General features: G+C 38.7%; 1 protein-coding gene across 7 annotated transcripts in view; it reads left to right on the forward strand.

The window, feature by feature from the left end:
* The window catches only part of Rbcn-3B (WD repeat-containing protein Rbcn-3B), a 72,485-nt gene extending 60,785 nt beyond the window's left edge, over positions 1 to 11,700 (forward strand). For 6 of the 7 annotated variants that reach the window (XM_076177822.1, XM_076177826.1, XM_076177824.1 and 3 more), the window contains 8 exons: positions 77 to 212; positions 2,489 to 2,632; positions 4,695 to 4,828; positions 5,212 to 5,264; positions 6,101 to 6,371; positions 7,159 to 7,341; positions 8,062 to 8,166; positions 9,155 to 11,700. In XM_076177822.1, the coding sequence (XP_076033937.1) occupies positions 77 to 212; positions 2,489 to 2,632; positions 4,695 to 4,828; positions 5,212 to 5,264; positions 6,101 to 6,371; positions 7,159 to 7,341; positions 8,062 to 8,166; positions 9,155 to 9,337 (1,209 nt within the window). In that variant the 3' untranslated portion in view covers positions 9,338 to 11,700. The remainder of the gene's footprint in view (positions 1 to 76; positions 213 to 2,488; positions 2,633 to 4,694; positions 4,829 to 5,211; positions 5,265 to 6,100; positions 6,372 to 7,158; positions 7,342 to 8,061; positions 8,167 to 9,154) is intronic. The other variant, XM_076177823.1, reaches the window with a different exon arrangement.
* Positions 11,701 to 14,442: the final 2,742 nt, after the last annotated feature.

Below are 14,442 nucleotides of genomic sequence, written 5' to 3' on the forward strand. Positions count from 1 at the left end.
AGTGTATTTGGTTATATATATATATGTATGATTATTTGGCCAGTCTTGTTGTTAACATATGGGTCTTCTCCTGCAGCAGCAGAATTCCTCATCTCATAATAATCAAACTGTTAACAATGTCGGAAATGGTAGTCATACTATCGTTAGTGAAAGACCAATGGAACCTCATCCTCACCTTGATGAAGAACATGAAGAAGAAGAACCAATGGATGGTAAGAATGATTTGGAATATCAGTTTTAATATTTGTACCATTAGTATATTTTATATATTTTTACACTAGCTTGTTCTAGGCAGTTGTTGGTTTATGCTATGCAGACCTTCCCTGGCTGAAAAATAATCTCTTTAAAATTGCATTTACAATAAATTAATGCCCTTTCATCAGTACAGGGCATATCCCTCATAAAAGTAATCTGGCACTAATTATAATATACAAAGGATATCACAATACATAAAGGGCTGAAAAGATAAATGCATTTATATTGCATAATATTTTGGTGTACTGTGCTGTATTTACCTAATTGTAGTATACAGGAAAGGGGCAATGCTCATTGGATTTCATCTCCTATTCTCCAATTTTCTTATATACCTAGACTCAAATAGAATTGCCAATGACAACAATATCAATCAAATAATTCCAACAGTTGTCCCCGGACTCGAACCCGAGACTTGCACCTGGCAGGTTGTTGCTCTTATAGTCTCAGTAGTGTAGTTGGAAGAGCAACAACCTGCCACGTGCAAGTCTTGGGTTTGAGTCCAGGGACAACTGTCAGAATTATTTGACCTAGACTCAAATTCATTAATAGTTCCAACTTAATTTATATCTTATTTCCAATTATCATATTCAGATTTGAACTCGTGTATTGTTTGAGCTTGGGCTATATCACCTTCTAAGCTATTACACATATTTATACATCTATATGTGGTCTTTCTTAATTAACTTCCATGACCTCTTAAAGCCCTCCCATCTTTAATCAGGATATCTCTTCTATCAATACAATTTATCCCCATTAGTGACCTGAACACTGCAATCATGTCACCTCTTTCTCTATGATCTTTCGAATTTGGTAGACCCTAGTCTTTCCTCATATGGTTTATCTGCCAGGCTGGGGACCAGGTTGGTTGCTGCCTTTTGTATTCTTCCAATCTTGTTTATATCCTTCACTCTGTGTGGCGACCATACTACTGATGCATATTCCAGTCTTGGATGTGTCAGGGTTTTGATGAATTTTTCATCATCTCTTCATCCATATAATGGAACACCACTTTGATCTTATGCAGTAGTCCATATGTCTCTCCTTCAATCCTGCTGATATATCTGTCAGGTGACAGGTTGTCTTTTATCAACACTCCTCTTTTGCTTTTGTAATGTGTTTGCTTCCCAAGGAATAGTTTAAAGATGGCCTTTTGCTGTAATTGTCCATTTCAAGTACTTTGCATTTTTTTATATTGAACTTCATTTCCCATTCTTGACTCCATGGAAAAACAGTATGTAGATCTTTTTGCAACATTTTACCATCCTCCTCATTTTTCATTCTTATGATTTTTGCATCATCTGCAAACATATTGGCATAGCCTGTTGTTCCTTCCATCATGTCATTAACATAGACATGAAACATTATTGGTGCAAACACTGAACCTTGTGGAACTCCGCTTGTTACTGCTCTCCAGCTTGACATCTTGTCCTTTAACCACTTCCATATGGTGACACCTTCATAGGCGGCATGAGGAGCAAGTGGGTACTCGATGGTGCCGACGTCGGCATCTTGATTATATTCATTGTAGTCATACCTATGTAATCTCCATTCTCTCTAAACTGGCTTCATCAATTTTCTATGGTTATCAAAATACACGGGTGAAAGAGAACAAACGATTGAGCACTGACTTTATTTTTTATAATGCGATTATTATGACGCAACATCGCACGTCGGGCAGCTAATGCTGCCAGACATGCGATGTGCCCCAGAGTGAAGAGGTTAATACTGTCTTCATGTATCTTTCCTTCGAAAAGTCTTTAATCCATTTTAGTAGTTTGCCTCGTCATCCAGGAGGTGCTCAGATGGGAGGAAGGGTGGAGGGGTGTGGAGTGTATTCAGGGATGGAATGGGTGGAAATGATTTTATGCCTTTCCCTTTTTGGCTACCTCCCTTGTAAGGGTGAAAAAGCCTTGGTATATGTATGTATGCCTCTCAGTCCTTCAGCATGCTCCAATTTCCACACAAGTCGACTGTGAGGTACTTTATCAAAGCCAGGTCCAGGTATGCACAGTCTTGCCTTTGACCTGAGCCCTATGGTGGGAGGTAGATAAGACCCTCCATCCATAAGGTGCAGAGATGGAAGATATGATGAATGGGTTTTGGATAGATGTGTCCTCTGACTCGCACTTCCTACCCCACCTGTGAGGGAGAAAAGGCCCTTTAGTGTGTATGTACATATGTTGATTTCCCCATTTGGACTGTTAACAATACCCAACATATATCTACTTTTCAGGTGAATCACATCGTGATGTAGTTGCTCAATCAGAAGGAAGGCGTAAGCAAGCAACGGCTATTATCCTGTTAGGAGTTATAGGAGCGTATCACGGGCAAGACTCGCAAGAAGGCTTCGGACTTGGACAGCTGGCCATGCAAACCAGTAAGATATTAGTGATTCTTCATGTATGTATTTTAATCCTAAAACTGAATAAGAAATTATATATAAGATTAAAATTACTTTAGTCAGTAGATTATAATGGAATCCAAAAAAAAAAAGGCTTGAATATTTCTCTAGAAAATCCAATTCCTTCCACTGAACAGAAACCCCACAATAAAAGGTGTTACATTCAAAATTCACATGACATTCATCCCCATGGAAGAAACCACATAGGCAAATGAAAACATTAATGTTCTCAAAACAATAGCAAGTAAAAGCTTCAAACAACAGGAAGAAAAACTTGTCACAGTATACAAATAATGCATAAAAACACAATAAACTATGCCTTTACAGCCTAGTCTTGTACAATAACCACTTCAGTATGAGTCAAATTCTTGCACACAGCATTGGCTGCTATACGTATGATGTGTCACACTACTCACATTATAAAATATAGTCACTGCTCTATTACACATTCTCTTTTACTTTGAGTAATAATAAACTTAGAAAACATGATCAAACCAGTTCAAAGACTCTGGGAGTAACTCATGTACAACTATAAAAAAATATATAATCAAGATGCTAACACTGGCATCCTTGTGTACCCATTTGCGCCTCATGACGCCTACATAGGCATCATCGTACCGAAGTGCTTAAAGAAAGTCAACAAGGGTAGTCTTCATACAGTTCAAATCAAAGGTCTGAGAATAATATCAGGCTGCACAAAAATTAGAAGTGGAGGTGGGACTTCACCAGGGATGCGTCATGTCACCTTGGTTGTTCAATTATTACATGAATGGGGAGGAGCAAGAGGTAAATGCAAGGGTGATGGGCTGGGTATTGGAGATGGTTAAAGGAAATCAAGAAAAATGGGAGATTAGCCAGTTGTTGTTTGATGATGACACTGTGCTCATAGCAGGATCAGAGGAGGGATTAAGGAACTTAGTGATGGAGTTTGGAAAGGTGTACAAAAGAAGGAAGTTGAAGATAAATGTGGGTAAAAGTAAGGTGATTAGATGTACAAGTGGAGAAAGTGGCAGGAGACTGGAAGTGAGTATTAAGGGAGAGAGACTGGAAGAAGTGGATAGTTGTAGATTTGGGTGTGAATGTGGCAGGAAAGGCAGCAGTGGAGTTGGAGGTCAGAGCCCTTACATGCCTAAGTGCAGCCCCGGGGCAAAGTTCTCAGTGATGCCCCCCCCCCCCATCACCACTTCCCATCTACATCATTCCTTACTGCCTATTATAGCAATTGGCTTGAAAAGTAACTAAACAGATTTTAAAAATGTTATTTAATATCTCTGTTGCAGAAAGGATAAGGGAAAAATTGATGCAGCCCAAAGGGATTTCTCCCTGTCTTCTCTTTTTCTGCATGAGGGGACAGAAAGTGTGTGGGGGGGGGGGTCACCAATTAAATGAAGTGGCCTTGCTGTGGATGTGCTGTGTCATCCTGCATTGCTTCTGACTCAGGGCAGTGGGTGAGATGCAGGGATGACCCATCATCTAAGAGGAGCCAAGAAAAGAGGGAGTGAGGGGTGGTGAATGGGAGTGAAGTATGTGAGGATTAAATTGGTGAAAGTGGATTTATGCTTTTGTTTTTGGTTACCTCCCTTGTAGGGGGGGGGGGGAAATACACTCCCAGACTTATACTCTCCCCTCCCTTTCAACTTATTATCACACAATGCCAACACATCCATGTTTCTTCTCACAAACATACTGCCTTCTTCCCCTTTATTCTCATCTGTACCACATCCACACACATTAAAAGACCCAAACCTCAGGGTTCTGGTTGGAAAAATCCTCTTGGACCCTTTTATGCCTTTGATTTTTTTTAGGAATATCCCCTTTTGGGACTACAGAGAGTAGGATGCCTAGTCCTATCCCCGTCCCTTTTTTGTCGCTTTTTACGACTCAAGTTGGAACACTCAATGGCAGTATTCTTCTCTCCTACTGCAGGGTTCAGCAAAAAAAAAAAAAAAAGGAAATTAATATTCAGAGATAGATATTTGGGTGGGAGTGTTTTTATGCCATTCTTATTACAACTATCATTTATATTCTATTATTACAGGTAAAGCTTTAGCATATCTACTGTTAGCTCCTGTTAGTTCCAAGATGCCAGGTCACACGCCCCTTCGCAGAGCTGCTATGGATCTCATCGGTCGAGGGTTTCCTGTTTGGGAGCCGTATCTTGATGTAGCTAAAGTAAGATGTTGTCATTTCCTATTGTACTGAAGTATTTAGAAGTTACTGAAAAGCTGTAGCATTGCATTAACACTGACCTGAAAGGTATAAATATGATAGGGGCTGAAAGTAGTGAGGAGATATTTTTCCCATACCTTACCACCTCACTCTAATGAATTGAAAAAGAAATGTGATTAAGCTTTCATATCAAAATCACTTTTTTCTTACAAGGAACATCTATAATTTTTGATAGTGTGGGATGAAAGACAAAGAATTTTCTTTTATGTTTAGTTTAACAAAAGATGGTCAGTAGCAAAGAAAAAAATTCCCTGTGAATAGTGAATGCTCATTTTCCCTTGACAAGTTGAAAAAATGAAAAAACTAAACTCTTTTTGTGTCGCCAGGTATTGCTGGCACTGTTAGACCTCTGTGCGGATACAGATCGATTAGCACCAAGGTATGGAACTTTACACAGTTATTGTATATATACTATTTAACTTGTATGTTTTTAAAATGTTTAGAGATGCAAGTATGTACCCAAGTGTGTGTGTGTGTGTGTATTTATGAGACCTTTAGATAGAGATTTTTCATTGAATATGTGACCAGTATGTATGATTGATATTTTGATGCAGCCAAAGGGATTTCTCACCATCTTCTCCTTTTCTGCATGAGGGGATGGAGAGGGGAAGTTGTCAATTAAATGAAGCGGCCTTACTGTTGATGTGCTTTGTCTTGCTGCATTGTTTCTGACCCAGGGCAGTGGGTGAGATGCAGGGATGACCCGTCATCCAGGAGGAGCCAAGAAAAGAGGGAGGGAGGGGTGGTGAATAGGAGTGGAGTATGTGGGGATGAAATGGGTGGGAGTGGATTTTTGCCTTTGATTTAGGCTACCTCTCTTGTAAGGTGGAAAAGCCCTTGGTATATGTATGTATGTATGTTTGCTGTGGGTATGAAATGCACTATGTTTTTATTTTTAGTGACATTTTATCTAGTATTAGCTCTTAACTGCAAAGTTAAAGTGGCTAGACATGGGAGAGGAGCATCATCACCCTTTAGACTCCCATCTCACTTGTCCCCTTAACTCTCTTCTGCTTAATCATGTGAATATTACACCTTATCCAGGTTCTCACCTATCTCAGTTCTTTTCCTTTGTTAATGAAATACATTCACTCAGTTCATTACCTGTGGTCTCTCTTGCAGAAGACCGGTATCCTTCAGGTAATCAACAAAAATGAGATACATTTTTTTTTTCCTTCCAAAATCTCATGACAAACAAAAAAATTTCTCTTACAGCATGAAGTATGGCTTACCTCTAATTCCTGAAGCAGATTCATGTAGAACAGCATCTAATGCCCTCACCTGCATAGCAGAAGCTCGGCCACCAGCCTTCATTACCACCATGGCCAGAGAGGTAGCAAGATTCAACACACTGCAACAGAATGCTCAGTCGTTACAGATGAATCTACATAACAGTGTTTTGTATCGAGCCAAAACAGAAATTCTACGAATAATGGACTATTTGATACAGCACAAAAGAGTCTTCATTATGGATCTTATGGTTGAAGTTAGTAGTCTAACTTACTGTTTTGAAATATAAGAAGTAAAGAGTAATGGGGGTGGAAGCAAAATACAAGATAAGGGAGGTCAAAAGGGAAGATGGGGGTCTGTGTTTGTTTAAGACTTGTAATCAAAGCACAAATTTGTTTTGGAAGGAAAGGAAGAGTGCAAAGAGGTAAGTTAGATAGAGAGGAGAGCACATGGAAGAGAAATGAGAGGAATGGTCAGAATATTTCAGAGAGTTCTTGAATATAGAGAATAAGAAGGAGGCTTGAATTATGGCAGTAGAGAAGAATAACTGTGATGTGGGAGGAGACTGATAAGGTTGTTGCAAAAGAGGAGGTGCAACTATGTATCAAAAGAAAGAAATGAAAGCTGGAAAGGCACCTGCAATGGATGGTATCATGTTGATGGAGTGGCTGGTGAGATTGTTCAATGTATGTCTATATGAAAGAAGGGTTCTTACAGATTGTATAGCCCTGCTATACAGTGGGAAAGGAAACAAATGTGAATGTAGTAGTTTGAGGGGGATCAGTCTGTTGAGTATGGTCAGAAAGATGTGTGGGCATGTTTTGATTGAGAAAATTAGGAGGAGAACAGAGGGAGTGATTGGGAAAAGTACTCTGGGTTTAGGAAAAGATCAAGCTTTTGCTATGAAACAGGAATGTAAGAAATACTTAACAAAAAGGTAATTATGTTTTTATGAAAAATTATTATTCCTTTTAGTATTTTTCTCTGTGTAATCTAAAGTGTCATGTCATATTCTTATATTGAATTTTACTCTCACATAACAGGTAACTGATATAGTATTACATTGTGTGGATCCGGGTCATCTCAAGAGTCGAGGCCTCAATGAAGTATTTCCTGCCATTTGTGGATTTCCACAAGTGTCCCACTGTCCTCATACTCGTCGTATTGCTACTGGAGCCAAGAATGGAAGTATTGCTATGTATGAGCTTCGAGCTTCCAAATGTCAAGTAAGTTATATGGTATATGTGACACTTCTTCTGACCCAGGGCAGTGGACAGGATGTAGGGATGACCTGTCGTCCAGGAGGTGCCAAGATAAGAGGGAGGGAGGGGAGTGGAATAAATAGGAAATGGAATGGGTGGGAGTGGTTTCTATGCCTTTTTCTTTTTGGCTACCCCCCCCCCATGTAGGGGGAAAACTATGCCTTTTTCTTTTGGCTACCCCCTGTGTAGGGGGAAAAAGCCTTTGGTATATGTATGTATGTTTTACTTTTCCCCAATATCTTATGATTTATTGTGGGTAGATGAGCAAGGGAGGAAGGAGGGCAGTCACTACATCATGGAGTGGTTGGTGTAAACCAACTCCAGCTGTTGGGCTCTACTGTGGAAGGTCTTTGCCTTGCTGCATTGCTTTTGATCTGCGGTATTTAGGGGACAGGATGACCCATTCATCCCTGAGATGCTGAGATAAGAGGGGTTCTTGAATAATTCTATGTTAAATTAAATCATAGTGGCTACCTCCCTTGTAAGGAGGAAAAGCCTTTGGTATATGTATGTATGTATGTAAATCATAGTGTAGGGTGGGGTGCATTGACTTGGCTAGCCTTCCTTTTACAGTAAAGGGAGTGTCCATTTGGCATATATAGTAATACATTTTTCACAAAAATAAATACAGGACATGTCTAATTACATGAGAACAATTGTGAAGAATGTTTAATGGTTTTGCAGATGATACCAGCTCATCAGGAGCCAGTAACTGCCGTATCATTTTCTCCAGATGGAAAATACCTAACTTCATATTCTATGATGGAGAGTAAATTGTCCTTCTGGCAAGTAAGTATAGTATGTGGTGAAAACGTTGGTAAATGAGAAAAGATTGTAATGGTGAGGGAGGAGGATTAGGTCTGTTATACAAGAAAAAGAAGCAAGGTCACAATAACCTAGCCATCATCAATAGGACTAGTCAGTCTTTTAATATCCTAGTCTTTTAATGTCCTTAGTTCACTCTAAAACTACACTTTTAAACTAGAATGATTTAGGGAATACATGATTATATGAAAACACTTATGAGTTTCTTTCGTTCAATCTTTTGTGTTCTACTAGCCATCTGTTCTTTCACCTAACATATAGCGTGTATAGAGTATACCTGCATAAGAAAATGTAGAGCATGCCATCTTTTATATGTATCTTTTAGGGTAGAGATGGATACTCTTGATGCCATAGGTTCACATTTTGTCTTTCTTCTTACAAACACACCACCAGTCTTTTCACCTTTATTCTTATCCATATTACATCCACACACATGATTAGTTATATTAGATGAGTTATGATTGCAGTCCTCCTCCCTCTCCCTTTGTCCCCCTATCTCTCTCTCTCTCTCTCTCTCTCTCTCTCTATATATATATATATATATATATATATATATATATATATATATGCATATATGTTTATATATATGTATGTATGTATATATATATATATATATGTATATCTATACATATATATACATATATGTATATATATTCTCTTTCATTCTTTCTTATTTCTCTTTCACTCTCTTTCTTTCTCTCTATCTCTATCTGTCTATGTCTCTCTCTCTCTCTCTCTCTCTCTCTTTATTTTATTTATTTTGTTTTATTTATTTATTTATCTATTTATTTATTTATTTATTTTTTTTTTTTTCCAACCCTTCCCAGAGATAGCCTACTCTGGAGCTTTCATGCTTATATCTGGGTGATGAAAGGGCTTGAATATAGAAAATAATTATATACACTTTTTAATGAATACTATACTTTTCACAATCCATATTTCTTTCACACAGACATCAGCAGGAATGTTTGGCCTCGGAACATCCCAAACCAAATGTACCAAATCCTACTCAACAATTCCAGTACCAGAAATAGTGCGCATGAATCCACAGCGTCTTCCTAAACTTGTGTGGGTCTCAAACAGGACTGTAGTCCTCATGATGGCAGACGGTACAGAGCACCGGTTTAATGCGTAGAGGTGCTGTTGTTGTCCTACTACCCCGAGTGCCAATGCCGTGGAGCCTTCCAAAGCTGTACAGACTAAAGACTACAGGATGTCTACATTGGAAATCATCACCACAAGAGATCTGCAACCATGTGCCGCTGGAAAGAATGACCAAATGTTCCACCCTAAAATCTGTACAGAAATTTCTAGTACAGGATGTTTGTAAATCTAACTGATAATAATGGATTGATCTAGGGAGTTATAATTACAAAATTCATCTCACATTCATACTGTCAGTAGCTACATTAATAGCACCGTGTAGCACTAATATTCATGGCTTAAATTAGGAGCATATGCTAATAGAATACTAGATGCACTTCAGAACCTAATTATTCTGAATACGGAAATAACCATTTTATAATTAAACAAGTCTCAGAAATGCTGTGACAGTTAAAGCATGCAGTGTATCATAGTAGCAGTTTTGTATACTTATCAAAAGGCCTGATAAATAAAGTTGATGTATAACAAATGTGGATATATGCAAAGGATGAAGAGGCAATGATTAGGAACAACTGTTATTCATGAGATAAGTAATGCGAGTGCATTGCAAAACTTATTTGTCATTTTAATTGAGTATAAAAAAGAATGAACATAACCAGAAAAATCCATAGTTTATCCCACAAAAGAAATAAAAAAACACTAGAAAAGGGAGCAGTATAATATCCGTGAACAAGGTATATGGTTCGTGATTTTGGTGACATTATATACAAAGTGTTGGAGCTGGACACTTCGGAAGCACAGAAGAATGATAAATTAGTACTTAATGGTGTACGTGATATGCAAGATTGTATGAGCAGTTCTTCGTTTTTTGAAGGTGCTGCGCAAAGTTGATTGTGTATAAGGATCTTCATGGTATGCAGTCTCTACTGTTTCCTCTGGTGCATGTGATAAAATTATCAATGGCCCCATTTGACAAGGCACTTTTCAAAAAACAAAGTCAGTAAGGAAAAGGCTGTTCTCACACTTTAGATTTTGGCAGTTACATATTGTAGGATCACATATGTGTGTTATGTGAAAGTTGTGCCACTTTGTCTAATAAAAGAGTAATATATGTTGTGTCAACTTTCACTGAAAGGAAATGTGGATGAGGTGCCATTTCCAAAAGAAAGTGCCTGAACATCCTTTTGCTTGTTGGAACTCAAATTTATTTACTACTGTGGCTAGTAGGAATGAGGTAGAAGGCATGTTTACTTTTGTGTATGGTGGTTGTGTGCTGTGTTGTTCCTGGTGGTCTAGTCCTGTGACACTAGTCCCGGATGAGTGGCAACACTTGTTTTCCTCGTCCTGTTAGGAGGTGTTTTGCAGAAATATATGTAATGAATGGAAGTGCTATCAAGTTCATTTTGTTGTCTACCTCTGGTGGAATGTAGCACAAAGGAGGGAGGAGACATAAGCTCATTGAAACAACAAATTTTTCACATTAGTACTGTTGTGATTTAACACTTACACAGTATTTGTCAGTTTTCCCAATGTTAGAAAAATATAGGCTGATACAAATTCTGATTTTATTTTTTTCTATTTATTTTCTATTATCACCCCCCAAAAAAGAAAAAAAAAAAAAAAAGTTAGTGGTGTGGGTGGTGAGAGGACACCATACCTAAATACCACTGACTCAAGTGTGAAGAGTATAATGGAAGCATTCCCCTAAAGGTTGAAGGGAACCTGTTGCCAACATTTGCAATGATGTGTGTGCGGCTTATTTTGTATGGAGCATAATAGGTCATCGGGGTGACCATTGTGATGTCCAAAGATAAAGTGGAACAAGACATTTTTCCTTTGGCCAAGAGGCAGGTTATGGTGCTGCCCCCTTCTATTTGTATTCCAGTATTCAAGCAGCACACAGGCCACCCAAATCTTGTCACAGTTATACCTTGTTTATTTGGGTCATCAACCAAGATAGTTTTGCACTACAAGAAAAGTATAGGGAATTGTTATTTTGTAATAAAAATAGATGCAGTTAGAAAGTCCATTTTAGAATTAATGGAATGATACCTGCATTAGTATTGATTTCCAAACATACACAAGTGGAGATGGAACTTGAATGAGCAAAAAGTGGCCTGTGCACTCCTTGAAGTAGCAACTTGTTTTAGACATCCTATGGTTTCAGCACTACATCAGGCCTATTTATTGTTGAAGGTCCCTGTGTATGTATTCATTTCTATAACAAAGGTTAGGCAGTATTATTCTGTTTTGTATATACAGTAAGTACCGAAGGTTAAGACAGTCATGTTAATGTTTAAAGTGTAATATAATGTTGTAAATGTACTTGAGATTGTTAGAATGTGCAGTATATGATATGTACCCTCGACACAATAAAGTGTTCCCAGAGTTTAATTACAACAAGTTTTCATACATGTACAAAAACCAAAGGGCTTTTTTCTCCTAACAAGGGGATTGGCTGAATCAATTCATGTACCCCTATATGTATATATAGCCAATACCCCAGCTGTGGTATTGGCTGCATGTTATTGTGGGGTTAAAAGCTGCTCAGTAGCATGCAGCTGATACTTAAAGGTCTATATGGGGTGCCCCTATGGACCAGAGCCACACATCACTTTGTGATAGAGGAAACCTCAATTCATAGAGAAATGATACTTTATTATACTTTGACTTTCCCTCCACTCTTAATTATGTCCTGTACCACTTCTCTGAATTTTCTTTTTTGCCGAACCCTGTGGGGGAGAAAGAATACTGCCACCTAGTGTTCCCACTTGAGTTGTAAGAGGCAACAAAAACAGGATGGCAGATAGGACTAGGCATCGTATTCTCTGTCCCAAAAGCGGACATTCCTAAAAAAAAAAAGAAAAAATTAGGCATTAAAGGGTCTGTGAGGAGTTTTTCCAACCAGAACCCTAAGATTTGGGTCTTTTTATTGTGCGTGGATGGGGTACAGATGAGAGTAAAAGGGAAAAGATAGGCAGTATGTTTGTGAGAAAAACATGGATGTGTTGGCATTGAGTGAAACTAAGTTGAAAGGGAAGGGTGAGTTTGAGTTTGGGAGGGTCTCAGGAGTGAAGAGAGGATGAAGCAAAGAAGGGGTGGCTATACTAGTAAGTGAAGAGATAGGTAAGTATGTGGTGGAGTGGAAGGTTTCTTTAAGGTTAATGTGGATGCAGGTGAAACTGGGAAGGGAGATATGGGTTTTTGTAAATGCATATGGGGCAGGTAGTGAGAAGACTGTACTCTGAACATTCATTTCCTTTTTTGCTGAACTATGTGGGAGGGGAGAAAGAATACTGCCACCTAGTATTCACATTTGAGTCAAAAGGCAACAAAAATGGGATGGGAGATAGGACTAGGCATCCTATTCTCTGTAGTCCCAAAAGGGAACATTCCTAAAAAAAAAAAAGCAAAGGCATAAAAGTGTCTGTAAGGAATTTTCCAACCAGAACCCTAAGGTTTGGGTCTTTTAATGTGAGTGGTGAATGGGGTACAGATGAGAGTAAAAGGGAAGAGGTAGGCAGTATGTTTGTGAGAAGAAACATGGATGTGTTGGCATTGAGCAAAACTAAGTCAAAAGGGAGGGGCGATTTTGAGTTTGGGAGTGTTAATAGGGAGGGTCACAGGAGTGAAGAGAGGACGAGGGAGAGAAGGGGTGGCTATACTAGTAAGTGAAGAAATAGGTAAGCATGTGGTGGAGTGGAAGATTTCAAGGTTAATGTTGATGCAGGTGAAACTGGGAAGGAAGATGTGGGTTTTTTAAAGTGGATATGGGTCTGGTATTAAGAAGAGTGTAGAGGAAAGGAAGTGTAGATGAAAGACTACTTACTTATTAGCTTCACACACAATAAGTGGTAGCCTATTAAATTGGACTAGTAATTGGTTGAATGATCGAAAACAGAGAGTTGTTCTAGATGGAAAAATGTTACAAGTGGAGTTCCTCAGGGTTCCATTCTTGGGTCACTTCTATTCTTAGTATATATAAATGATATAAACCACGGGCCAGTGGCGTAGCTAGTGCTTTTGCCGCCCGGGGCTGCCCTCATGTTTGCCGCCCCTTCTCACAAGGAATTCAATAATTCAACATTACAAATGCACATTAACTTCTTAAAGGATATATATGTGTGTGTGTGTGTGTGTGTGTTAACACGCTTTATTATGCTTAATAACGTAGAAAAAACTGACATCTATGAGAGACTGATTAAAGTAATTTTATATCAATCATACAAGGACCAAAAATGCTGCTCGGGGCGGACTGCCCCTACCCCCCCCCTTAGCTACGCCACTGCCATGGGCTAAAATCTATTGTCTCCAAATTTGCTGATGATACAAAACTGTGCAGAATGGCAAATAATCAAACTAATTAAATATTCAAGAAGATTTAGATAAACTACAGCAATGGCCTAAAAAGTGGCTAATGAAATTTAACACAAGTAAATGCAAGGTTATGCATATAAGTAAAAATAACTACAATTACACGTTATTTGGAAATTCATTAACAAAAGTGGAAAGTGGATAGTGAAAAGGATCTCGGCATAATTATCAGTAACGATCTCAAATAATCTAAGCAATGTATTTCATCCTCTGACGAAGTCCCACCTTTACCTCAAACCATTCATTCTCTCCATTTCTAATCCTAATGCAAGCTCTACTACTCTCATAAAAACTCTCGACTGTTTTTAACAGCTTTCCTCCTATCCCATATATCTGCAGTACCTCCCACAGTGCCTTCCTGTCTACCCTGTCGTAAGCCTTTTCCAGATCCATAAAAGCCAAAAAAAACATCCTTACCTTTTCCTATAGCTTTCTCACATATCTGTCTTACCACAAAAATCTGATCTACACATCCCCTACCTGTCCTAAAACCACACTATTCCTCACCAATTACTCCCTCTGTTCCTCTCCTAATCCTCTCAATCAAGACCCTCCCATAAGCCTTCCCAACTACACTAAACAAGCTGATCCCTCTGTAACTACTACACTCACACTTATCCTCCTTTCCTTTGTAAAGCGGAACTATACAGGCACTCCTCCAGTCTTCTGGTACTCTACCCTCTCTTAATCAAACATTAAATAACCTCACCAGCCAGTCCACCATAACTGTACCTCTTTTCTTCAGACATTCTGCATGGCATC

This window comes from Oratosquilla oratoria, chromosome 41, assembly GCF_046742065.1.
Source record: "Oratosquilla oratoria isolate Oo_2021 chromosome 41, ASM4674206v1, whole genome shotgun sequence".
Lineage (NCBI taxonomy): Eukaryota > Metazoa > Arthropoda > Malacostraca > Stomatopoda > Squillidae > Oratosquilla > Oratosquilla oratoria.